General features: G+C 53.5%; 1 protein-coding gene across 1 annotated transcript; it reads left to right on the top strand.

Moving 5' to 3' along the window:
- Positions 1 to 7,306: 7,306 nt before the first annotated feature.
- LOC306648602 (vomeronasal type-2 receptor 26-like) lies at positions 7,307 to 16,757 on the top strand (the record flags this gene model as incomplete). The annotated part of the gene is made up of 6 exons (XM_079118759.1): positions 7,307 to 7,528; positions 8,762 to 9,053; positions 11,010 to 11,807; positions 13,492 to 13,701; positions 14,984 to 15,107; positions 15,721 to 16,757. The coding sequence occupies exons 1-6, from the start codon at positions 7,320 to 7,322 to the stop codon at positions 16,755 to 16,757; spliced, it is 2,670 nt and encodes an 889-aa protein (XP_078974885.1). The 5' UTR covers positions 7,307 to 7,319.
- Positions 16,758 to 27,034: the final 10,277 nt, after the last annotated feature.

Raw genomic sequence — 27,034 nt, 5'->3', positions numbered from 1 at the left:
TTCTGGGTCACGCGCGTTCTGTAGCCAGGATTTTAAATTTCTTTCCTGAGGCCCTCACAGAATTCCACATTGTTGAGATTTCTGAACTGACTCTTATCTTTGTTAAATGCACACTGCAACCTGATGAAGGTGTTAGTATTGGGGCCATTTAATTATTTTTAAGAAAACTTCTGCTTTTTGAATTTCTATACATATTATCCATTTTATTTGAATTTTATTATGCATATTATTTGAATTTCTATACATATTAATGCATTTTCTGATCTGTATTATTTTATCTAACTATAAGAGTTCACCCTGTTTGTTCAGAAGCCAGTTTCTCCAGGGTTTGCTCTTGAATACATTCAAAAATTCCTTTAATCAGTCCTAAGGAGGACAGAGACGTGGTCATGTAGGGAATGAGTCTGATACCCATGGAGGACAGATAGCCGGCTACCTGAAACCTTTGATGTGAGTGTCCATCTTGGCTGCTGGGTTTCATAGCTGGTGTCTCCAGTTGGACAGGCCTGTCCCATGATTACGTCATAATATCAGAGTCTGCTGGGCTCTATTTTAATTTCTAATAGGTTAAATTGAATAGAGGCTTAATATTCATCACTCACACGGCCTCCTACCTGGGGGCTCCACTTACAATAGTCACAAATTCTGCTTCCTGTCCTGTTGGTGTGTGTGCACACCTGTGCACTATGTTGGTGCTTGTGTGTGTTATTGCGTGGTCTCACAATTGGCATTTAGACAAATGAGCATGCAACAATTAAAATTTAAATAAAGAGATGGATCCTAGTCATTTAATTCAAACAATCGAATAAAATGAAGATATCTTTAAAATTCCAACTCACAAAATATTTCTAGGTGATCAGACAATAAAGTGTTGATTCTGCAAAATGTCTATAATGTGATGTAATATTCACTGTTTCTAGGATTTTTCTTCAACAGGAAAGTGATGGTTAATACTGCTAACTACGTTTCCTGATATTTTTATTTTACAGTTAAAATGAGTAAATGAGATTTAACATAAATGGGATTAACCTTCATAAATGTGTTTTCTTAAATGGATAACATTTAAAAAGGAGTTGAAGATTGCTTTGTGTCTGGGTCCTCCTTAAAGGAAAATCACTAAGAGTTAAAGTTCTCACAGGTAAAATTCTATATGGAAAGGGAGCACAAAGTTTTAGCTGTGTTTCAATGAAAGTGCTGTAAATGGCATAAAGTATTTCATCTCTGAAGAGGAGTAATTGGGAAAAAGTTCAGAAATTTCATAAGGATTGTTTCAGAATGTGAATTTGAAAAGGGATCAGTGGCTAGGAAAGAGAGAAGGTCTGTGAAGGGTAGGGAGAGCAGGTCTGAGTGGTGGTCGGAAGGTTTGTGTGAGTGACAGAAAGATTCGTGTCAGTTTCAGAAAGTCTGTGAAGGTGATCCCTTCTCTAGACACAGGTAGAATATTCATGTTCTGAGTTAGACCAAATTTTAATGCTCTATATGTTCAAGTAATACAGATATTTTAAAACATTAATTTGCTGTTATCAAGATAATTTCTTATGTCTGTGAAGTTTAAAAAAAAATTCCAACTGTGGTAAAAGAATAACTATTAATTAGAGTATTTAATTACATTCCAGATTTTAAATTTTTCTTCAAAAGTTAAACTTGGTTAATATAAAAACAAGTGTAATTGTGGCACTGTTAACTGATTTCTTTGTATTCTAAAAGTACTCATATAAAGTCTTTTAAGTATAAAGGTCAGGAAAACACTTTACAAAGCTATGTTCTCTGTAACAGTGGTCTATTGTAAAAATAACAAATTTAGTTAATAAATTATGTGACTTAATATTTTGTAATTAGATAAACATAATCTGTCACAAATTATGAAATTTTGTGTTACTCTCCAAACTGAGAGGAAAACTTAAATATATTTTTAATGGACAATAAGGAGAGCCTGGTTTATTTGAAGGTTGATAATATGGGATGTCAACACATTTGCAATTTTTGCACAAAAAAGGATTAAAGGCTCTCTTGAATTGTTTAATTAATATTTCAGATGTAATGTTAAATTATGTTCACTGATTCCTATGGATTCAAAAATGATATAGAAAAACTTTATAAAATAATATTATGAAAAGAGATTGAATTAGCTTAAAAAATAAACACCTTATTCTAAGATTTGTCAAAAGGCTACACCTCATTGAGTTAAGATTCTGCCTCTCACCTTATTCCATGTTAATATAACCACTCAAGTTTATTTAAAGTTCAAAAGAAAGATTTTTTGTTATAAAAATTACTGCAATCTTAAATAGGAAACATAATACATATAGCTAAATGAAGGTTTGGGATTACAAAAAACCATATTTATTGACTCAGGTATTGTACAGTCTAAGTATGTTTTTACTCTTGTTAAGTTTCATTTTATCTTTTCCTTGTCAACTGTATAACTGTGGTATATTAGTTATTACAGAAGTCCAAGGGGCCTTTCCTCTTTATATTTGGGCAGCTGAATTTTAGGACCCTTGATTCATCCACAAAACCTAGAAATGAAAAGTGAGGTTTTACATATTTTCAATGATTTTCTGAAGTTATTGGGAGCTTTGAACTGGTTAAGGCCTAGCGTATGATCATCTCCTGCAGATCCGAGGCCTTTATTTGGCTTGCTGTGTGGCCTTCCCTCTCCGGCTTCTCCTCGGCAGCGTACTGCAGAAGCAGGGGCCGCCTAAATGAAAGCCGCGACTGCTCTCAGGACTGCACCCTTTCTGCAGTCCGTTCCCAGGAGTCTGTGCATGTGTCCATGTTACTAAAAGGCTCCACCTTGTTTAGTCTCCTCCAAAATCTTCAACCCATTTCATAATTTTGCTGCTCCAGCCAATACCAGTTCATCTTTCCAACAATGTTGTGATCAATATCCTATTGAACACCGAACGGGCATTCCTTATGCTCCTCAAGGCCAGGCCATTGTAGAGCGAGCTCATTTCTCTCTGAAGTTACGATTACCAGAACAGAAAGGGGGAAAGAGAGCCCCACACAATGTTCAAGTCATGCTCTCGTTGTGTTAGATTTTTAACTGTGATGCGGAGGGTCACACTGGAGCTGAGCGACGTAGGGCGCACACAACAGCAGGCTCAACAGGTCTGGTCTCGTGGACAGACTCATATACAGGATAACGGAATGGACCAGATCCAGTGGTTATGTGGGTAGGCGGCATGCTTGTATCTTTCCAGAAAGCACAGCTCATCCTCCAACCACGGTTCAAACAACGGAAGCTCACACCAGAAATGTTATTCCCGGTGCCCACCAAGGACAAGATGGTGGGCAGAAGAGGAAGAGAACTCGATGACCCCAGAAGACTGGTCTACCAGCATGGGGACAGTTGAAGAATCTGATGCACCAGGCTGAACTGATGGTAAATCAACAGGGAAATATTAAATCTCCTGCCACATAGTTTGTGGCCTTGGTGGCTTTATTAAGTCGTTCAGTATGTGGAGTTCATGGGGAAACTTACTGGACTTACTTTCCAGATCCACCCTTAGTACACCCAGTTATGTGGGCTGGAGACTCTATTCCAATACTTACTAATGACCCTCAATGATGGGAAGCTTTTCAGACAATCCTATTACACCTGGCCGTTCAGATGGACCTACTTATACTGGATACAGTGGGAGTCCACCTATATGTTGGTCCCACAGTGACACCAGAAGTTAAGGCAGCTATGGGGAACCAAGGTAGCCCAACTCACTGGCCCTTGGGATGTAAAGAAACGTGTCCAGACAGTCATAAAAATGGGACTGCCTGATGATATAGCTGTGTTTCCCACGGAACATCCACCAATACCTTACTGTCCTAGTCATACTACTACAGAACTGGGTGCCTTTCCTAAATGGATGGAGTGTGCCAACAATTGGCCAGTACGTCATAATGTCTATGGCACTAATGAATATATTTTGGATTGGTCTCACAAAGTTGATGAGAAGCGCTCGTATCAAAATCACATAAAAAACCTATGACCCCCGATGATTCCCAGGTAATGTTCTGCCCTCCAGTGGTGGTGGCATACCAAGAGATCTTTGGCATTGGATAGCTGCCCTAGATTCTGTTAACTAGGACTCCCCCACCAGACCCTGTGGATAAGGATCGTAAAGTGACTCCTTGTTGTGACTTGCAAGCCTGCGTACAGCCCCCTTATTTCTTAATTACTGGAGATACAAAAGTAAACAGGATAAGAGAAAAGTATCATGTAACCTGTTATAACCGTAATTTGACTAGTGCATTACTAGGTATAATAGAGGAACAGGAACACTTGAGTCAAGACAACCTTCTTTCATCATGACTCCAGCTAATATTTCAGAGCCCTGGTATTCCGATACTGGAGTTCAGGTTCTACAACAGATTTGTGCCCAGTCAGATAGGCAACGTGAAACTTGCCTTGTTGAGTAGTTGCCTTGATATCTGTTTTAGGCTCTGTCATGACTGCTACTGTAGCTTTATCCAAAAGCATACACAATGCTCAATTTGCTAATGACTTAGCTCACAATATTTCTAAAGCGTTGCAGAATCAGGTAAACACTGATGATAAGTCAGAGGAAACAGCAAATGCTTCAGAAGCTCCAGGTATTAATCTTGGAAATGATCTTGCCACTCTTAAATTAAGACACCAACTGCAGTGCCATGCTAAGTACTGATCCGTTTGTGTCTCGGCAGCAAAGTGCAATGCTTCTCGGTGGACTTGGGAGAAAGTGAAAAATCACTTAGTGGGCATTTGGCAGAGAAATAATGGTAGCCGGGATCTCATGGAGTTCCATCCTCATATCCAGGACACTCAAGAAAGTCAAGTTGATTCTGTGGATCCCACGTGGGTTGCTAAGCAAACACTGGATGATCTAAATGGCTGTAATCCCTGGAATATGTCAGGACGCACAGCATGGCACATTTTTATATGTCAGGACGCACAGCATGGCACATTTTTATATGTCAGGACGCACAGCATGGCACATTTTTATATGTCAGGACGCACAGCATGGCACATTTTTATATGTCAGGACGCACAGCATGGCACATTTCTGGAATCGCATCTTTTCTACTAATTTGCTTTTGTGTTGTGACAATAGGATGCTGGATCTTCTGAGGGGCATCCCAAGGACTCCAGGACTTAACCCATCATCACATGCATCTAAAAACACAAAAGGGAGCGATGAGGAGAGCAGTGACACAGGGTGGTCCAGCAGTGACTGGGACTGGGGTCTCTGGTGGCCTCATGGTGTGGCGTGCCTGGTGCCTGGGGGTGTTCCTGAGCAAGGGCACAGGATGCCCAGCTGCGGTGGCAGTGCCCTGCATGAGGAGGCTGTGCAAGGGTCCTGGGGGCTCTGACCTTGACCTAGGCTCGCAGCTCCGGGAAGGAAGGAACTCTTAAGCTGGACAGCACAGTGTTTCCGCAGCTCACTTCCCAGGTCCCTGCCGTCTTACAGAGACATTAACAACAGGCTTTCCTGAGAGCTGCTCCAGCTCCTCAGGGTGCACTCTGCAACTGTGGGTTGCAACTGGGAAACGCTGCAGGATGTGCTGGTCTCTGTAACGCTGCTGAGTAGGAAGAATCGCCGTTGCTAGTCTTGAACCTGAAATGAGACCTGTATGAATAAAGATTGCGGGTGAGACTCTAGAGCTGCATCTCCGTCAGAGGGCAGAGCTCCACCTGATCCCACTTAGTCTTCAAGAGCTGTGTCTCTGAGTCTTTTTTTCCCATCCCTCTTTGCGCTTCACGTGTGACAGGGTCATGAGTGTCCCCTGAATCTATGACAGGCATCTCTAATGTCCTCTGAAGTGCTGTGACAGGCATTACTCGTGTCCCCCAAGGTGGTGTGACGGGCATCCCTAGTGTCTCCTGAGGTCTGTGACAGGGTCTGAGAGTCCCCAGGCTGCCCTGTGCCCTCCCCACCCTCAGCAGCAGGTCACAGTGTATTGGCACCACAGGGGGCACATGGGAGTTTCGAGAGTACTCTGCCATACCGGACGCACGTGAAAAAACGTGAAACTCACCTGGTCCACTGTCAGGTTGGCACCGCTCCCGGTCAGCAGCAGAGGTCAGTGTGGGAGTAGGGGCCCAGAGGTGGCATGCAGAGATGGACGGTGCACAGCGGCCTTGACCCTCGTGTCCAGGGTCAGTGGTGTCCAGCAGTGCCGCCTGGCTCCTGCCCATTGCCAGCATGGCTCCATAGCCCCAATGGCCCCCAGGGTCCCTCAGAAACACTCTGCAAACTCTGTCCAGCACTGACCGAGCTCTGTCCCTGTGGAGTTCCTGTTCAGCAGGCCGCAGGGCAGTGTGGTCAGCGTAGGTGGCCGAGGTGTCCGTGTCCTCTTGGACCTGGGTGTTTCTGGTGTGGGCAGGTGAAGCAGCCTCTGCACCCCGCTCCTCTCCTGGACGATGCCTTTCCATTGGAGGCGTCCTGACCAGTGGACACTACAGGCTGGCCCGTGGACGCCTGCTGACCCCCTGCGTCTCTGTGGTGGCTGCGGTGGCATTCCTGAGCCCTGGGATGTCCTGCCCATGGTGTGCCGTGGGAAGGGGCCTGGCCGAGCCGCCACACGTGCGCGTCATTTGGAGGCTCTGCAGTGCCGCCCCAGAGGGGCGGCACCATCCTGTCCCCACCAGCGACCAGCAAGGGCTGGGGGATCCTGTGTCCACTACTGGTCCCCATCCTGCTGGAGCACCAGGCCTCACCGGCTGCCGTCTGCCTCCCCTGCCTCCAAGGTCATGGGGCAGCTTTCTTCTCCACAGCGCCGCAGGCTGCGCCCGGCCAGCCTCAGCCACCTGGCCTCCCTCCTGCCTGGACCTGGGCCCTGGCCTCAGAGTGGGGGCTGAGGTTCTTGGCTGGGGCCCATGGAGCCCTGCTGCTGCCTGCTGGGCCTGGCCACCTGCAGCTGGAGGACACGCCCCTCTCCAGGGGCCACACGCTCTGGGTTCAGGGCTTTGGGCCTCCTGGGCGCCTCTCCAAGCAGTGTCCTGGGGACCCAGAGCAGCTGCTCCTGGGCCTGCAGTCCCTCAGAAAGCAAGCAGGACCCAGGGGGCCCTCCCAGACGGACAGAGGACGCCAGAGCCCAGCCCCTGCCGCAGGGAGCCAGGGAGCCAGGGGAGGAGAGAGAAACTTGTAATAGGCGTGGGACTTGGTGGCCACCCAGCGCAGCCCGGGGCCCCACCTCCCCAGGGCCTGGAGGCTGCTGGTCTCATGAGCCTCAGCCCCAGGCGCCTGGTCCAGGGCAGGTCCAGGTAAAAGGCGCTGTCACTGCAGGACACAGTTCCACACGGGGGCTACCACAGCACTGGCCGCCCTGACCCTGCGGGCATGTGGCTGTGGGCCCTGCTGCCTGCCGTCCTGGGCCCTCTCCCCAGCGTCACCCTCTCTGGGCCCATCAGCTGGCGCCTGCCAGGCAAGAGCTCCCGTTTCGACCGACCGGGGGACGTGGTGGTGGGGGGCAGCTTCTCCATCTTGTGTTTCGATGAGGTCACCCTGTTCAACTTCTCTGCTCCTCCTGTGGGACAGGCCTCCTCAGAGTAAGTGCCCGGGTGCTGGGTGGGAGATGCTGAGGGCAAGGGGGATGTAGAGGGCATCACAGGGTCATCCTGCGTGTCCAGGCTGGTGGGTGGTCCCCTGCCTTCCTCAGGGTCAGTCCCTGTGTGTCCAGGCTGGTGGGTGGTCCCCTGGCCTTCCTCAGGGTCAGTCCCTGTGTGTCCAGGCTGGTGGGTGGTCCCCTGGCCTTCCTCAAGGTCAGTCCCTGTGTGTCCAGGCTGGTGGGTGGTCCCCTGGCCTTCCTCAGGGTCAGTCCCTGTGTGTCCAGGCTGGTGGGTGGTTCCCAGCCTTTCTCAACCCCTCACTGTCCAGGTTTGACCAGGCTCTGAGGCCTGGGTGCTGTGTCACTGCCCTCCTGATGGCCCCACTGGCCAGGCACGGGTCTCATGCACCTGCGGTGTGAGAACAGGGTGGGCACCCAGCAGAGGTGACATTAACAGCTCTGGTGACACTCCTGTGCATGTGTCCCTGTGGGTCCTGTCTTCCTGTGTCCCTGTGTCCTCCCGGACTCAATCCCACCTGCCTCTGCTCTCAGGGTCCAGCGTGGTCCTCCCGGCCGTATTTAAATGGTGGGCTCAGCTTTACTAAACATCTGCCTCGTGTCACGAGGGCGCTGTGCTGGGACCCCAGCCAGGGGCCCGTGAGCCTGGAGACTGCCCTTCAAGGCCACCCTGGCGACTGATCCAGACCCTGCCTCTGCAAAAACACACAGGGGCTGGGGTGTGGTCAGCGGCAGAGCCCCTGGTGCCCTGCCCAGTCCCAGAAGGGGCAAAAGAAAATGCCGACTGTCTTCCCCAGTACCTGCCTCCTTCCCCATCTGACTGGAAAGGAGCCCCAGGAGGCCCCATGTCTCCCAGGGCCCTCAGGTTGAAGTGAGCAGCGTGAACTGTGGTGTGGGCACCCTGTGCTGCGCTGGGACAGGGGTCCACCAGGGACGGCCGAGCTCAGAGTCCAGATCCTGCCCTTGGTGAGGTGGACATTTGAGGAGGCTTTCCTGGAGGTTTGAGACTCTTCAGTGAGCCTCGTCTCTGCCCAGCTGAGGGCTGTGGGCTTTGTCCTCCCTTCCTCCCCTGCAGGGGTTCTGGGGGGCCGCCTGCGGGCTGTCAGGTCCCTGGGCATGTGCCTGACCCTGCCCTTTGTCCAGCCTGGGAGCGGCAGGGGCACACAGTCCCGCTGTCTGCCCTGTGGGCAGCGTCAACATGGGTTTTTCCACTCAGCCTGTCCCTGTGGAGCTACCTGGTGGCCCAGAGCTTTGTGTTTGCCGTGGAGGAGATCAACAGGAGCGTCCACCTGCTGCCCAACCTGACCCTGGGCTTCTCCATCCGCAACTCTGGGTGTTCAGTGCACGGAGCCGTGTTTGAGATGATGAGCTTTCTCACGGGGCAGGAGGAGCCCATCCCCAACTACACGTGTGAACCCCGCCTGCCCAGGGTTGCCGTGGTCGGGGACACGCGGTCAGCCCTGTCTGTGTCCATGGCCAGGCTTCTGGGGCTCTACAAGTTTCCCCAGGTGAGTCTCCCCAGAGCCTTCACAAGAGCTGAGCCTCAGCAGGGCAGCAAGGGCAAGGGTGTCGGGAAGGGTACTGAGCACTGTGTTCTGTGCCTGGTTCCTTGTAACTCCCTGCTCTCTGTCCAGTACTGTCCTCCAGGTAAACTTCTTTTGAGGCAAGCGCAATCCAAATGGTCAGTGAGAAAGCTGGGGTTCAGAGGAGGAACATGGCCTGGACTACTCACCCCACCTGCAGGTGCAGGAGCTGAGCTTGAGGTCAAGCAATCCCCACCCCAGGTCCAGGAACTGGACTTGAGGCCAGGCCAGTCCCCACCCTAGTTACGGGGACTGGACTTGAGGCCAGGCAGTCTCCACCCTAGTTACGGGGACTGGACTTGAGGCCAGGCAATCCCCACCCCAGGTCCAGGAGCTGGACTTGAGGCCAGGAAATCCCCACCCCAGGCCAGAAACTGAGCTTGAGGCCAGGCAATCCCCACCCCAGGTCCAGGAGCTGGACTTGAGGCCAGGCAATCCCAACCCCAGGAACAGGAGCTGGACTTGAGGCCAGGAAATCCGCCCCCAACCCCCAGGTCCAGAAACTGAGCTTGAGGCCAGGCAGTCCCCACCCCAGGTACAGGAGCTGGACTTGAGGCCAGGCAGTCCCCACCCCAGGTCCAGGAGCTGGACTTGAGGCCAGGCAGTCCCCACCCCAGGTCCAGGAGTTGGACTTGAGGCCAGGAAATCCACATGCTCAGGTCCAGGAGCTGGACTTGAGGCCAGCCAGTCCCTGACTGGGCCACAGTGTCACCTCCCACCCTTCTTAAGTCACACTCTGGTGGCCCCAGCCTACTCATCCTCAGTGCTGACCGTGATGAAGGTGATCCTGGCCACAGTTCACCCCTTGAGGTGGGCGACTCAGTGGCTCTCACCTCAGGGTGTGTGTGGGTCAGCAGAGGGTGGGAGAGCAGGGGTCTCCCTGCACAGCCCAGACCTGCAGCTGCCGCTCCAGCCCCCACCCGAGGCAGGCCCTGTCCTGCCCTGTCCGGGTGGGTCCCCTTGGCCAGGGTTTCCCAGTGTGACTCAGCTGCCCAGGTCCTCACTCCCCAGGGTCCTGCAGGCTCCCTGTGGTGCAGGTCAGCACCTCCCTCCTCTCCTTGCAGTGGGCGCTGCGTCCTGTGCAGGGGTCCCGCTGCTGGCTGCCCGTCGGGTCCTGGGCGTGTGAACCGTGCTCTGTGGCCGCAGTGACCCTTGCCGTCCATGAGCAGGTGTGGGCCTGTGGGCCTCCCGTCCCCTGGTGTGGCCTGGCTCGCTGGCAGAATGCTGCCTGTGTGGTCTCTGAGGCCCTCGGGCTTCCCAGAGCCTGCTGTTTGTCCTCCCTGCTGGGCACGTGCCCACCACCTGGAGTGGAAGCCCTCAGCTGGAGGGAGTTGCTCTGTCCTGCACTGGGCTGAGTCTCAGGCCTGCAGGGCGGCGTTCCTCACCTGAGGGCGGGTCCCTGGAGCCAGCATGCTGTCCTGGGCTCTGGTCCTGGACAGCCCCACCATGGGTGCTCTTGGAGGCTGGTCCCTGGTGGGCTCCTCTCCAGGTGAGGCTCCAGGCCTGGTCCCTGGCACCCTGAGCTGGTCCATTTCTGTCCTGCCGATCATGACGGGGCCTCCCAGCAGCCACACACCTCACCAGACCCCTCTGAGCATGGGGGGGACCCGCCCTGGGCCGTCGGGCAGACGCCACTCATGTTTCCGGGAGACGCTCACGCCCCAGCTCTGCTCCAGCTTGGGGGACCTGCTGCCCCGATGCCCAGGGAGTGCTGCTGAGGTGCAGGACTTCCATGGACAGTCGTGGGGAACCCTACAGGGCAAAGGGGCACACTGGCCACTCCCTCTCTCTGGCTGTCCTCCTTCCACTCTTCAACCTGGGGGCCTGGCCTGAGTCCTGGTGCTGACCTTCTCTCTCCCACTGCCCGGCCCTTCCCTGCAGGTCAGTCACTCATCCATGCTGCCCATCCTCAGTGACAAGGCCCAGTTCCCATCCTTCCTTGGGACGCTGGCCAGTGACCTCACATTGTGTTATGCGGTGACCCAGCTGGTGGTCCAGTTGGGATGGACCTGGGTGGACATTCTGGCCCAGGATGATGACTATGGGCAGCAGGCCAGCTCACTGGCTGCCCGGGAGCTGAGGCAGGCTGGCGTCTGCATTGAGGCCCATCTCTACGTGCCTGCCCAGCAGTCCCTGGAGGAGACAGAAGCCCTTGTCCAGAAGATGCACATCTGCACTGCCACAGTGGTTCTGGTCTTCCTCCACAACTCGAGCTTCCTGCTCATCCTGCAGGGGCTGCTGGGCCTGCGGGTCTCGGGCCAGGTCTGGGTCAGCAAGGACAGTCTGTACATGACCATCGCTGTGACCCTGCCAGGCGCCTCTGAGGTCCTGCATGGATCCTTTGGCCTGATGGTTCGTGGTACCCAGGTACCTGGCTTCCCGGAGTTCTTGGCTCACCAGCTCCAGAACTGGCCCCCAGAGGACATGTTCACAGAGAGGTTCTGGGAGGTCACCTTTGGGTGCACATGGCCCCCCAAGAATGGCTCAGTGGCAAGTGGTGTCCAGCTCTGCTCAGGGGATGAAATTCTGCGAAGCCGGGAGGACCCTTCCTGGGAAGCTCGAAAAATGGACATCGCGTACACCCCCGTCTACAGCATCGCCCACGCCCTCCAGGACCTGCTGGGCTGTGAGCACTGGGCTGGGGCCTGTGCAGACCCTGGGCACGTCCTGCCCTGGCAGGTGAGCAGAGGGTGGAGGGGTGCTGGTGTGCCCGTGCAGGGCTGGAGCGAGACGCACTCCTCAGCCACAGGCTTGCTGTCTGCATCCTGGAAGGAGCACGGCCAGGGACCCAGAGCCCCTCATCGCCCAACCACAGGTGAGTCACGGGGCCGTGGGGTCGCTCCTTTAGAACAGCGGGGATCCTAGCGGATTTCAAGTTCCAGGCAAACCTCCCAGTAAACCCCCAGGTAAACCTTCCAGGGCCCCCTTCCCTGTGGAATCCAAGGCCGAGTCTGCTGAATTTACCTGGCTGCCCCAGCACCACCTGTGAATTTCCAGAGACTCAGCACAAGAGAGGAGAGCGCAGGTCAATGGCCAGGGCTGTTGGGACCTCCACCAAGCGGACTGTGCCCAAGTGCATGGGTCAGCCCTGCAGGCGGTGGTGAGCCGGGTGGGCAGCAGCTCCTGGCCTGTCTGCAGAGGATGGGTCCTAGGAGTGCTGCTCACCAGGGCCCATCAAGGCGACCCGTTCCTGGTCGTGTCTCTGGCCCAGTGTCATCCTTGGGAGCAGGGATGCACAGCCACCGAGAGAGGAAGGAGGCTCCTGGCCTCCATGCAGAACCAAACTGTGAGTGGTCACCTCAGCCTTGCTGGCCAGCTCCTGGCCAAAGAGAGCAGCCCCAGGGTCTGGAGGTGTCCAGAGTTTTGACTTCCTCACCAAGGTGTGATCCTCAGGCCTGGGCAGCAGCTCCTTCTGGTGGACACTGGATAGGAGGCAGCAGGAGGGCGTCGACCTGGTCACTGGGGTGCAGGCCAGAGGCCCCACCTGAGGTGAGCGTGGAAGTCTCAGGGCCGGCTGCTGGCTCGAGGGAAGCCAAGGTGCTGAGGCTGAGGACGGGGTGCCCTGGGCAGGTCCTCGCAGGCCGCCTGGAACTCTGCTGTGTGCAGACACCCTCCACCGCCCAGGACCGGTTCGGCCAAGCACTGGGTGCTGAGTGCTGAGTGTCGGGTGTGGGCAGAGAGCGAGATGAAGCCCATGTGGTCCGGGGCCGCCCGTGTGCTGTAGGGGGACAGAGCAGAGCTGGGGCGTGGTGGAGGTGTGGACCAGGGAGGTCCTCTCTCTGGGGAGACCGGTGAGCTCCCAGGTGGACGGTGGGAAGCAGCTGCCAGGTAGGTGTGGGGCAGGGTGGGGTAGGTCCAGCGGGAGTGCAAGGCCCAGTGTGGGGAGAGGCAGCAATGGCCAGGCAGCTGGGCCTCGCCTGCCATGGTTAAGGCCGTGGACGTGCTCCCTAGTGAGCAGGGCCCCGCGTTGACGCCCCGCCAGGGTGGCCTGCCCAGGCGTGTGATGGAAGGCCGAGGGCTGTCCCAGCCCAGGCGGCCCTGGAGCTGGGTGTTAGCATTCGGTGGGTTCCTCCATCCAGGGCGACAGGGCTCAAGTGAGGTGTGCGGCCCCCTTGTCCTCAAGTGTGTCTGGACTCTCACACTCACCGTCCCATCGGAAACGTCCCTCTGCTTCAACAGGAAGTTAAGCTCTAAGACGGGCGCGGGCCCTGCTCACTCTGCAGGCTCTGGTGCCCATGTGGCCAGCGGGCGGGTGGGCCCTGCGTGGAGCTGTGCCCGCTGAGCACTGGGGCAGTGGCCTTGGCCTGTGCCAGGCCCAGGGACCGTCCTCGGCCAGCCTGCAGCATGGCCCTTCCTTCCCCAGCTGCTCCGGCCCCTCAGGAAGGTGCGCTTCAAGACCCCGGACGGCACCGAGGTCACGTTTGATGCCAACGGGGATTTGGTGTCCAAATTTGACATTGTGCGGGGGCAGAAGACCCCCGAGGGCTCCTTCCAGTTGGTCCACATAGGCGAGATCAACCCTCGGGCCCCCTTGGGGAGCAGCATGACCGTCCACCTGCAGGAGGACCTCCAGGTGAGCCTCGCGGGTACCTGGAATGGGGTCCTGGAACGCTGGAGCTGGAGGGAACCTCGGAGGCCAGGGTCCTTGTCCCCAGCACATGAGTGACGTGCCCTTGGCGCTAGGCGGCACCAGGAAGGTTCAGCCCTGTGGGTCAGCCCTGGGCCCCGTCCTTAGGGGACAGGCCTCTGCTGAGTGTGACTGGAAGGGTCAGCCAGGCCTGGGGTCCACCCCGTGATCCCAGCTGCTCAGGGACTGAGGCGCAGGATCCCTCAGCCCATGCCTGCCTGGGCACGTGGGTGAGGCCCAGTCTCAAGAGGAGTGGGTGGCAGCTCAGTGGTGGAGGTCTGGCCGCGCCTGGCAGGCCTGGTTCCCACCCAGAGGAGAGAGTCATCCTCAGCTGCAGGAGTGGGTTGGCCGTGCATGACTCTGTGTGTGAGTGTGAATGGGTCTGTGTGAGTGTGCATGTTTCTGTGTGTGAGTGTGCAGGGAGTCTGTGTGTGTGTGCATGTGTCTGTGTGTGTGGGTGTGCATGTGTCTGTGTGTGTGAGTGTGCATGGGTTCAATGTGTGAGTGTGCATTGGGTCTGTGTGTGTGTGTGCCTGGGGTCAGTGTGTGAGTGTGCATGGTTCTGTGTGTGAGTGTGCATGGGGTCTGTGTGTGTGTGTGCCGGGGTCTGTGTGTGAGTGTGCATGTGTCTGTGTGTGTAAGTGTGCATGGGTTCAATGTGTGAGAGTGCATTGGGTCTGTGTGTGTTTGTGCCTGGGGTCAGTGTGTGAGTGTGCATGGTTCTGTGTGTGAGTGTGCATGGGGTCTGTGTGTGTGTGTGCCGGGGGTTGTGTGTGAGTGTGCATGGGTTCTGTGTGTGAGTGTGCATGTGTCTGTGTGTGAGTGTGCATGGGTTCTGTGTGTGAGTGTGCATGGGTTCTGTGTGTTTGTTTGCATAAGTGTGTGTGTGTGTGTATATGTGCATGTGTCTGTGTGTGAGTGTGCCTGGGGTCATTGTGAGTGTGTGGTGTGTGTGCTCAGATTCTCAGTGTCTGAGGGCAGGTCCTGGAACCTGGGAAGGCACACTTCACACTGTCTGGTCAGCTCTGCCTCCTTTGTCCAGGTGTCCAGGTGGAGCCCTTGGAGGTCCGCTCACTCACTGCAGGGCTGGGCCCGCTCCAGTCTGGCTCTGGTGGGCAGAGAGACACCTGTGTCCTGGGTGGGATGCACTGCGGTTGCTTCCGCAGGCAGGCTCAGGCCCGCTCAGTGCCCTGCGGGTCGCTGGTGACTCCCTGCTCTTGGTCCCCAGGTGCCCAGCTCTGTGTGCAGCAGGAGTTGCGCTCCAGGGTTCAGCCAGACCCCCCGACAGGGAGCCCCCCACTGCTGTTTCGAGTGCAGCCCCTGCCCCGAGGGACACTTTGCAGAGCACACAGGTGAGGGAGGGAGGAGCCTGGACCCAAGGGCCGTGAGGCCCTGCCGGCCTCTCAGGTGGCCAGTCCCGGGAGCTGTGGACCACACCCTTGTCTGTGCCCACAGTAGGCCAGGACCTGCCCGCCTGCTGGGCACTGTGGACACTGATTCCTGTCCTCTCTGTCCTCCCTGGGTGTCTGTGTGCCATTCCCCTTGTCAGAGGACAGCAGGCGTGCGGCCCCTTCCCAGGGGACAGCAGGCAGTCCCCCCTTCAAGGGGACAGCAGGCGTGCAGCCCCATCCCAGGGGACAGCAGGAAGTCCTTGCCCTTCCCAGGGGACAGCAGGCAGCAGGAGCAGGCCCTCCCCCTGGCCTCCTGGTCTGCACTGTACCCGTCTCAGCACAGGCCTATCCTGAGGTGCTGGGTTAGGTCCTGCCCCGTGGATACTGGGGAGCAGGTGAGACCAGGGACCTTCCCGAGTTCAGTTCCTGCCCGGCTGGGGAGACTGTCCAGGTGATACCTGTGCCTCCTGCCCCGTCTGAGGTGGCCGCCCAGCACAGGTGACCTAGCGCCGTCCGTGGAAGGCGCTGGGTGTGAGCCGCGGGGGGCCCTGGCCCCCGGCCTGTGTTCCCACAGACGTGCAGCGCTGCCTTCCCTGCCCCGAGGAGCAGTTCCCGAGCCCGGCCAGAGACCGCTGCCTGCCCAGGACAGAGACCTTCCTGGCCTTTGAGGAGCCCCTGGGACTGACGCTGGCCGCAGCGGCGGTCGGCCTGGCCGGCCTGGCAGTGCTGGTCCTCGGGCTGTTCCTGAGGCACCGGGACTCGCCCGTGGTCAGGGCCAACAACAGGGCCCTGAGCCACACGCTGCTGGCCTCCCTGGCGCTGTGCGCCCTGTGTCCCCTGCTCTTCCTGGGCCGCCCCACCGCCGTCACCTGCCTCCTGCGCCAGACCACCTTCGCCGTGGTGTTCACCGTGGCCGTCTCCTGCGTCCTGGCCAAGACGCTGACCGTGGCCCTGGCCTTCAGGGTCACCAGGCCCGGGTCCAGGGCCCGGGTGTGCCTGGGCCCCCGTGCCTCCTCCTCGGTGGTCCTCGTGGCCTCCCTGACGCAGGTGGCTCTGTGCGGGGTGTGGCTGGGCACCTCCCCGCCGTTCCCAGACAGGGACGTGGACTCTGAGCCCAGGCTGGTTGTCCTGCAGTGCCAGGAGGGCTCCGGCCTGGCCTTCTCCTGCGTGCTGGGCTACCTGGGCCTCCTGGCGGGGGCCACCTTCTCTGTGGCCTTCCTGGCCAGGGGCCTGCCTGCTGCCTTCAACGAGACCAGGCTCCTGACCTTCGGCATGCTGCTTTTCTGCAGCGTCTGGCTGGCCTTCCTGCCCCTGTACCACAGTGCCCGGGGCAAGTCCACCGTGGCCGTGGAGATCTTCTCCATCCTGGCCTCCACGGCGGGGCTCCTGGGGGGCATCTTCATCCCCAAGTGCTACATCATCCTGCTGAGGCCTGGGCAGAGCGCCCCGGCCTGGCTGAGGCTTAGATGGGGACACAGCGGGACAGGCAGGGCCCGGGGCCCCGCAGGAGGGCTTCCCGCAGACCAGCACCTGGACGCCCAGGACAGAGGACACCTGGGCCCTGAGCAGAGGACACCTGGGCCGCACGTGTGGGGCTCAGCACTTCTGTGAGCCACGGGGTCCAAAGGGGCCCTGAGCAGGGAGGGCTCGGCAGGGTGTTGGTGGCGGTCGTGCAGGGTGGACCCGGGTCTGTGGTGGACGGTCCTGTGTGTGCTCAGTGCTCGAGGTTTCACAGTGACAAGAGCCAGAAACGGGCTGACATGAGTGGCCGCAGCAGCAGGAGGAGCATTGTGGGAGGGGCGGGCGTCAGACTCCTGCACGCTGGTGGATGCAGAGAGGACCCGTCTGGCAGTTCCTGAAAGGTGGACACGGAGCTCCCAGGGCCTGGGGTCCCACAGCTGCACAGGGCGCGGGAGACTGAGCACCTGTCCCCCACAGGGAGAGCGAGGGTCAGGGAAGCCTCAGAGCCCAGCAGTGGGAGCCAGGTCCATGTCCGTGTCCCGGGAGGGGGCAGGCAGCCCGAGGCTGCCCGTCCTGGAAGGTCCTGGCCCTGAGGAGGAAGCGGTGGTGCCCAGCACGGCAGGACGGGCTCTGCACACTGCTGCTGAAGGGCCCAGACTCAGAAGCACAGGTGGCTGAGCCCTGGACAGAGCATGGCACGGGCGCGGGCAGGGGACAGCGCGGTCAGGGCTGCCTGGGGCAGGGAGGCTGGAGCGGGCGAGGACCCAGGGTGCAGCTCTGTTTCTGGTGACGGTGGTCAGGTGACACTTTCGGAAATACCTGGAGCACGTGGTGACGGGCATCCCTACTGTCCCGTGAGAGCTGGGTGACAGATGTCACGAGTGTCCTCTGTGTGGCCACATTCCAATTGTCATGAATGTGCCCTGTTCAGCTGTGGGACAGGGTCACTATTGTCCCATGAGGTCATGTGACATGGTCATGCATGTCTCCTAGTGTCCTTTGAGAGGCGTCCTGAGTGACCCCTGAGGTGGTGTGACAGGGTCATGAGTGTCCCCTGAGTAGGTGAGTGGAGTGCAGTGACACAGGGTGGTCCAGCAGTGACTGGGACTGGGGTGTCTGGTGGCCTCATGGTGTGGCGTGCCTGGTGCCTGGGGGTGTTCCTGAGCAAGGGCACAGGATGCCCAGCTGCGGTGGCAGTGCCCTGCATGAGGAGGCTGTGCAAGGGTCCTGGGGGCTCTGACCTTGACCTAGGCTCGCAGCTCCGGGAAGGAAGGAACTCTTAAGCTGGACAGCTCAGTGTTTCCGCAGCTCGCTTCCCAGGTCCCTGCCGCCTTACAGTGACTTCAACAACGGGCTTTCCTGAGAGCTGCTCCAGCTCCTCAGGGTGCACTCTGCAACTGTGGGTTGCAACTGGGAAACGCTGCAGGATGTGCTGGTCTCTGTAACGCTGCTGAGTAGGAAGAATCGCCGTTGCTAGTCTTGAACCTGAAATGAGCCCTGTATGAATGAAGATTGCGGGTGAGACTCTAGAGCTGCGTCTCCGTCAGAGGGCAGAGCTCCACCTGATCCCACTTAGTCTTCAAGAGCTGTGTCTCTGAGTCTTTTTTTCCCATCCCGCCTCTCCCCTTGTGGCCTGGGCATGTCGGTCATGCTGGTCGTGACAGTTGGTGGCCCGTAGGGAGCAGGACACAGGGGAACTTTCTGCAGCCAGTGGAACAGGTACACTCCCGGAGGTGCACCGTATGAGCCAGAAAATCCCTCACAGGTGAGGTGGAGGGCAGTGGTCAAGGCAGGTGTGAGACGTGGGAAATGCAGGTCCTCAGAAAGGGTCATGGCGGGTCTGTGCTGAGGGCTCTGCTGAGGAAGAGCGGCAGTGTGTCAGAGAGCACGGTGTCAGGATGTGTGCACTGTACGACTCAAACTTGCCCCTGGTTTCCTGCAGAAGGAGTGTGGGGTAAAGTCGTGGGCGACGGGCACCCTGGTTGAAGGTAGGCTCGCAGCTGGAGGAAGGAAAAGGGAAACAGGGCTGTGCAGGGAGCACGTGGACCAGGTCACCCGCTTCAGAGAAGGTCTCCCAGAAGAAGAGGATCACCCAGTTCCCTTCCCTCTCGCTTCTGCTGGCTCTCATCTCTCCTAGGCTCACATGTACAGCTGTGAGTTACGGAGCCTGCAGCACTTACAAGGCCTGCGAGGAGGAGTTGAGACAAGAGGGAAAGGTGTCCCCTCTACATTCACAGGGCGTGGCTGGCCCTCTCACCTGTTTCCTGCTGTCTTGTAGCCAGTTCCTCCCAGGCCGCAGCACAGAAGGAGAGAAGTGAGAGGTTCTGGGTCACGCGCGTTCTGTAGCCAGGATTTTAAATTTCTTTCCTGAGGCCCTCACAGAATTCCACATTGTTGAGATTTCTGAACTGACTCTTATCTTTGTTAAATGCACACTGCAACCTGATGAAGGTGTTAGTATTGGGGCCATTTAATTATTTTTAAGAAAACTCCTGTTTTTTGAAATTCTATGCATATTAATTTATTTTCTGATCTGTATTATTTTATCTAACTATAAGAGTTGTGTAACAGTTATTACCCTGTTTGTTCAGAAGCCAGTTTCTCCAGGGTTTGCTCTTGAATACATTCAAAAATTCCTTTAATCAGTCCTAAGGAGGACAGAGACGTGGTCATGTAGGGAATGAGTCTGATACCCATGGAGGACAGATAGCCGGCTACCTGAAACCTTTGATGTGAGTGTCCATCTTGGCTGCTGGGTTTCATCACTGGTGTCTCCAGTTGGTCAGGCCTGTCCCATGATTATGTCATAACATCAGAGTCTGCAGGGCTCTATTTTAATTTCTAATAGGTTAAATTGAATAGAGGCTTAATATTCATCACTCACACGGCCTCCTACCTGGGGCTCCACATACAATAGCCACTAAATCTGCTTCCTGTCCTTTTGGCGTGTGTACACACCTGTGTACTGTGTTGTTGGATGTATGTGTTATTATGTGGTCTCACAATTGGCATTTAGACAAATGAGCATGCAACAATTAAAATTTAAATAAAGAGATGGATCCAAACACTATAATTGAAGCAATCAATCAAAAGGAACATATGCTTAAAATTCCAACTGACAAATGGTTTTCCAGGTGTTCAGACAATAAAGTGTGATTTCTAATATACGTCCATAATGTGTCGTCATATCCATTGCTTCTAAGACATGTCTTGCAGTGAAAGACATGGTTCACACTGCTAACTACATTTGTCTGACATTTCCATTTCACAGTTACAATGGGTAAATTGTGGTGGGCTGACAGATTTGGCTCCATGGAAATGTTTAGGCCAGGCCATGTGGGCAATGACTCAACAGGCTCCGTGTTACGTAGGAAATCCTTCTCCATGGGAACTCCCCCGCCTGTGTATCCATCTGCAGTTGCTGAGCATGACTTTCTGGCAGTACAAAATGTCGAAATGGCCATTCTCGTGTAATGAAAAGTTGTTGTCCGCTGCATTCCTAGTTTCCTAAGCAATGCACCATGTCAACCGTGCTGCCAACAGCGAGTGTCGTGATGTCTTCACCATTCTTTAGTTGGTACCTGAGTGAGGTCCTTCAACCCACTGCACGCTCTGCTGACGAGTTCAGATCCCATGATGGTCGTTTGTAATGTTGAATCACAGCAACAGACACTTTGCAGGAATGGCTGCTTCTCAGATACGGGGTGGGGGGTGGGGGTGGCGAGAACACGGCGGGAGCCGCAGGCGGCTGAGGTGTGTGTAAGTGGTCAGGGCCTGCCGAAGGGGAACTCACCAATTCTTGAGTCTGGTGTTGTATGCAGAAAACTGGGCATCCAGGTAAATGGAAGGTGAGCCTGTATCTGCAGGCGCCGGAGCTTGCTATCGGATGGGATTCCGCCTGCTAAGTCAGCGGAAAAACCCATCCCCGAGTCTTCGGCACCAGATGTTAGGCGTTAAGGTGCAGTTATGGTTCGTCACCAGCTCCCAGAAACGCTCCACAGATACAGGTCTCACACAAGGAACTTCTATTTTATGCAGAGGATTCACGTCTGCACGAGGGAAAGGGAAGAAAGAAAGAGAGAACATGGGCAAGGTTTCTCTCAGACAGGAATTTCCTGAGAGGAACCAATTGTGGAGGAGAATTCTTACAGACTGACGGATGGACCAATGACACATTAGAACGTAACGTGGGAGGCAGGACGATTACGGCAACATAAGGCGGAAATGCCTGTAACGTGAGACGCAGGTGAACGCAGAATGACAGGTGGTGAGGGAAGCCAGATTACTTACACTGTGGACCTATGAGATGCTCAATAATGTATGATTCTGTCAATTTTTAAGTGAACCTGATAGCCAAGCAGCAGTGGGCCATGCCTGTGATCCCAACTCTTCAGGAGGCTGAGGGGGGAGAATTTCAAGTTCTAGAAGAGCAGGGAAATTTAGGAACGTCCTTTCTCAAAGAGAAAAGAAAAATAATGCGGATCTGGTACAAGGATGTAAAAAATCCTCTTACATTTAGGGCGATCGTTAAAGGGTCACAGGTATGCACTGGTCCTTCATTGGGGTTTTGCTGCTGGTGTTAACGGTTTGAGCACACACGGATGATTCTGTCTTTTCAAAGGTTACTAGTTGTACTGTGTCTCAGGAACTGTCACTTGACTTTTATTTCCTTTTTCCTTCTGCAGTTCTGGGAATGGAAGACACTTGTACTAAAGCTACATCTCCTAGGTGTTTATCCTTTGGAGACAGGGTCTCTCCCAGTTGCTCAGCCTGGCTCCAACATGCACTCCTTCTACCTCAGCTGCAGCAGCTGGGGATCCAGTCACATGCCACCGTGCCCGACTCACCTGTACGATTTCTTAAAATACTAAAGCTACTTTTTGAAACTTGAACAATCTTGGTCCTCACGTCACAGATTGAACAATGACCAACACCTGTGGCTTAGAAAATTTAAATGACACTTAAGTCTATTAAAGGTTGAGATAAGAATTTGATTCTGAACCATATTTGGTTATTTGATATTTAAAGTCTAAAGCCTCCTCTCTCTCTCTCTCTCTCTCTCTCTCTCTCTCTCTCTCTCTCTCTCTCTCTCTCCCTCTCTCTCTCTCCCACTTACTCCTTCTTACTTAGGCATTCAGCAGTAGGGAAACAAAACAGGTAGCTGAGAATCCACGTCAAGACTGCAGAATTAATCTCTACCTTCTCTCCTAACATTCCTCCCCAAGAGGTCCCAAGTTGCAGTCTAGCGGCCTCATAAGCGAGGTCCCCTGCATCCTGCAGGACTCTGACCTGGAGCTTCTGCTCTGTCAGAGTGGTGCGCACAATGTCTCTCTGGAACACCTGTCCCATTCTGAAACCAGCCCAGGTCCTGGAATTGCCGCTCCCTTCTCAGCGCTGGCCGAGTTTTACCCGCCGCTCCGCTGATGGAGCCAGAGGCCACAGTTGCCTTGGGCCTGGACAAAGCTGGCCACTGTGTGCGGGGGCCCTAGGCGGGGCCCGCGCCGCCAGCAGGTGGCATCGCGGTTCTTCAGCGCCGCCCCCAGAAGGCAGGAAGCCCTTGGCTGCTTCTCAGCGCTGCCCTCAGCTGCGCGGGGAGACCTTTCTCCGCGCTCTCCAGCGTCCCTCCCTCTTCCCAGGCCGCTAGCGCCACCGTTCCCGCTCGGAGATCCCGGCGTTCCCAGTTGCTCTCTGACCAGCCGCGCGCCCCCGACGGTTTTGCGCTCACGCATTTGCACGAGCCTGGGGCGCAGCCCGCTCCTGTCCGTGTGTCTCCAGATTGTCGGTGGCAGCAGGGCGCGGGCGCCAGAGCGGACGTCGGTCCTGGCGTCCAGGCTAGTGGCGGGCCTTGCACGATCCAGGGGCACCATGTTCTCTGGCCCGCTCTCGCGCGGTCGCAGCTCAGCTAGCGGGTCCGTGCGCGGGTGCTCACCGTCGCCAGCGCCGGCCCGGGCGCCTCTGCGGCGGGGCCCTGCCTGGCCGCGTCGCGCGTCGTGGCTTCGGCAGGCTGGACGTAGAGCGCCTGTGAGTCCCACTCCTCGTCCGCCCAGGGACCGCGGAGTCCACGAGGCGCGGCCGCTGCCGGGTTGCCGGCCCACGGAGGCCCTGACGGCCGTGGCCGGTCGGAACCTAACACCGCGCGATGGCGGCGTCCCGCGCGGACCGGCCTCGGGTTTCCAGTGGGATGTGGGGTCCTGGGCCTCGGGCTGCGCGCCCGCCGCTGTGCGCAAGCAGGTCCGCATGCCCAGCGCGACGCAGTGCGCTCGGCCGGTCGCGCCGGGTCCAGCCGGGCAGCTGCGAGTGCCCTTCTCCTGGAAGACCAGCTCAGTGATGGCCACGGAGCGCGGCCGCGGTGTCCTCCTCCTACCACGCTGGGCTCCCGGGAGAGTCCCGCTTGGAGCCCTTCGGACTGGCACCTCGCGGAGAGGAGGCAAGTGGCCGCCAAGGCCATCTCTGGTGGCGCCGCTCCCTTCGCTCCGTAGCCAACCGCCTGCGGCCGCCTGGACGCCGCGCTCTCCCAGAACTCGGGAGCACCGGCCACGGCCACGTTTCTGTGTGTCCTTTTCTGTCCATTGCTGCCTTGAGTGTGGACGAGGGTCGGTCTCCCTCGTGTTGGTCCTACACACCCTTCAGCGCGTATTGACCAATTTCCAGGAATTCCCGAGAAGGGCCGAGGCGACAGGACCCGCTGTGCCATCTTCTCTCTCCCTCAATTCTCGGAGAGAGAATGGCCATTTTCCAGGTCAGATGGCCTCCTCGGGGGACCACCAAATTGTCTTTGGGCAGCCTGGACATCCTGATCAAATGTTTTATAGTCAAATTTAAAAAAAAATGGCTAACGAGCTTTTAACCTCGTTCACTAAAGCTTACATTAAAACGCAAACTGCTGCCAGGAGGAACTTCCAACTATTGCAGTTGGTCAACCAAAGTGCCAGGCCAACATTTGGTGGCGGCCTCCAAGAGACCAGGAGAACCGGGTGGGAACAAGACGCCACCCTGAGGGGCTCTCCCAGGAGACCAGTGGAGGCAGCTCCCTTGCTGTCTCCTCGGGAATCTCCTTCAGGGAGGGATGGGGCACAACCTTGTCCCTGTTCTCTTAGTTCCTCTTCATCTCCGATGAGCCACCACATCAGGACAAAAAGACTTAAAATTCTGTTTCTTTGAGTTCATAATTTTGATCTGGTGCGCCTAAGTCAGTTTTTGATCAGACCTGTTTTATTCAAGTATGAAGTTTTCTTAATGCTCTGTTTCATTCAGAGGCCAGTTTACGAGGGTCAACTCTCAGTCTAATGGGTTTTAAAAAATAAGCTATGAGGCCTTTGTCCATCTATTTTATGTATATGTGTAAAATGTTTGGTTCCGAAATTGACATGTGAGCTCATCATTGAAAATAATAAAAAAAGAAGGATCCAAATACCTGAACTTCACATGATTTAAAAGGTTCAATTTAAATTGGGTAAACAATTAAAAGAAAAGCTGTCTTTAAAACTTGCTAACTCACAAGTTTCTCTATGTGGTCACACAACTGAGAAAATGTTAATTTCATAAAATGTCTAATATCTGTTGTTTCTCAATATTTTGTCAACTGTGAAGAAAAGGTTGATGCTGTCCAATACACTTCTGTGATATCTTGGTATTTTTTAAAAAACCTAAGGTAGATTTGACATATATGGGATGAATCATGGATTGATTTCAGGAGTTCAAAGTTAACTGTGAAAGATGACATCCAGTACTCGTAACTCCTTAAATTCCACAGGGTAACATACTTAAAGAATTTTGGTGCTTTCATAAATTGGTAAATAAAAAGAGTGCTTAAAATTACTTTGTGTTATCATTGAAAACTAGGTTACTAAAATTCTCAGGTATTATTCTATATAAAGGGTCCAAAAGTATGAACTATGTTTAAATAGAGTTCTATAAATCACCAAGTATTTCACCTTATTAAAATGGAGTAATCAATCTCAATTCAGAAATTTACAAGGGTGGTTTCAAAATATAAATTTTGAAAAGAGGATCAACAGATTTAAAAATTTAAATGGTTCTAAGTATAAAAATATAATCAGTAAAAATTGTTTCTAGGTAAGAAAATTGTTATGTGATAAAATAAAGTGTAATGTATCTAACTAAGTAAACAACAAGAGTGTCTAATTAAGGGATTAAAAAGCATAAATTGAGGGTAAATTTTAAAATGGTTGTGTGTACGTATAATTAAACAACTGTTAACTATTTAAGCTCATTCTGTAAGGTCAAATATTAATGCACTGATATAAACCAAAGTTCAGTCTATATGTAAAATGACAAATAATTCTTAAAACATCAATTTTCTGTTAGCATCATGTCTGCTGATTTTATTCTTTAGAAGAGCTGGTCATAAAAATTGGGGTTTGTACAACTCTGGCTAAACAGCGCCTGTTATTTTGGAGTATTCTACCACATTTCAAAGTGTAAATTTTCTTTAAAAGCTCAACTTGGTTAATATAAAGATATTAATGTATTCATAATGGTATTACTCTTCTTTATATATTAAATGTATTCATCTCTTCTGGGTATAAAATCTTTAAAGGGAATGGTTTAAAGGAACATTTTATCAAGCTGGTGTTGTCCAACCTAAGGTTGTAATGGTAATTTTAAACTTATCAAAATAGAAAATTTTATTGGGGATTTATTTATATCATTTAATGTTCTGTATCTGGACCTGAACCTTATGTCACCTTCTACACTGGGATAAAAATGTAAGTGTATTTCTAAAAGATAATGAGAGCCTGCTTGTTTAAATGTTAATATCATGAAACAGGAAAACATTTTGCCACTTTATACACAAAAGGAAAGTTAACACGCTCTCAGCTTTCTAGATGTAATATTGTATTGTGTTAACTAACATTCACATAGACTTAGGAACCAATAGATGAAAAATTCGTGAAATGCTATTTAAAAAAAAGACAAAGACCAGCTTCAGAACGTGACCACTTTACCTAAGATTTATGAAGAGCCCCCTGACCTGAGATGAGGCCCTGCCTCCCACCTTACTACATGTTACTGTGGCTCCAGAATAAGCCAGACGTCAGCTCATTTAAAGTCATATTCAAAAGATTGGTTTTTGTTGTAAAATGACTGTGATCTCCAACAGGGGATATAATGTGTAGCTCAGTGAAAATTCAAGACGGCCATTACACTAGGAAATACGCTTTCACTGGTGTTAATTCCATTCTGTATTTTCCTTGTAAACTCTTTAACTGCTGCTGGATTAAGGTTTTGCTGAGGTAATGCTTCAAGAACAAACTATTTGAGTTAATTTGAAATAATAAGCCATCACGTATAGGACAGATAATATAGACCCCAGTTATTAAATGTGGGTCAATGACTGTAAAGCCATAGACATTAACGTAAAAGCCCAGCACTCCTACTGTACGACTGGGAGACTGAATGCTGGAAGTTTAAGATCACATTTACAGACTGAGATTAAAATAAAAGGGCCAAGGGAATCAGTATTTGGCTCTTTCCCTCAGGGTCAGCCTGAACCCAGGGAACAAGAGAACTTCTCTAAAAACTCTGCAACTCTGGGCCACAGGACCTGCTGATCAGGGAGAATGATGAGAGCACTAGAGGATAAAAGCCCATCAGTGCACCTGCTGCAGAGGAGGGTCCTCGGAAAAGGGAGACGTCCCTGATGCTTCCAAAAGAGCCACCTCGTCAAGGAGACCCTCCCAGGTGGATGGCACTAAGGGAGCTAAGAAGCTGCTCTCACGTTCCCCAGAGTGACCCCTGTGGGAACTCAGCTGACCCTTAACAGCAGATAGGAACAAGGTCAATTTGACCAGCTTGATCTTAAGCACCTAGAAAAAGAGTTGAAACCAACACACAGCCATTCACGGACATTTAAAATCTAAACAATACTTATTTTAATGTAACGTGAGGTGCACACGTGTGTTATCCCCCAAAATAAGTAAAACTGGAGGGGACAAAGAAGATCCTTAGACAGAAATGCCTGAACACTATCAAGAGGAACTAGCAGAGTTACACGTTTTTAGTCAGCTTAAGGCCTACGGGTCCTTCTAACCTCCAGTACAGGTAGACTCCATCCGTGTTTGCTGGCGAGATTCTGTAGCCCAAGTAACAAAAGTAAAGGGATCTCTAGTAAACACAGAGATCATGCCAGCAAGAAGATATTCTACGAACATCAGGTGACATTGGGTAACTTCACTAAACGCTGTGTTCACGTTCCCGATAAGTCCGACAGTGCTAAAGATTTACAAATGAAGGCCTTATCCTCTCCAGCCTTGTTAGACTGTGTTAGGCCTTGTTCCGGGAGCAACATCTCAGTCCTCGCACCTCCTGGTAAGAGATGATTGATTTCTATCCTCTTCATGGTATTCACTGACGGGTTCCAGATGCTACAATATTTATTTCGTATTACTCTCATTTCAGTATTC

The sequence above is a fragment of the Sciurus vulgaris genome (assembly GCF_902686455.1).
Source record: "Sciurus vulgaris genome assembly, chromosome: 17".
Lineage (NCBI taxonomy): Eukaryota > Metazoa > Chordata > Mammalia > Rodentia > Sciuridae > Sciurus > Sciurus vulgaris.
This window is presented reverse-complemented; position numbering and strand designations above follow the sequence as displayed.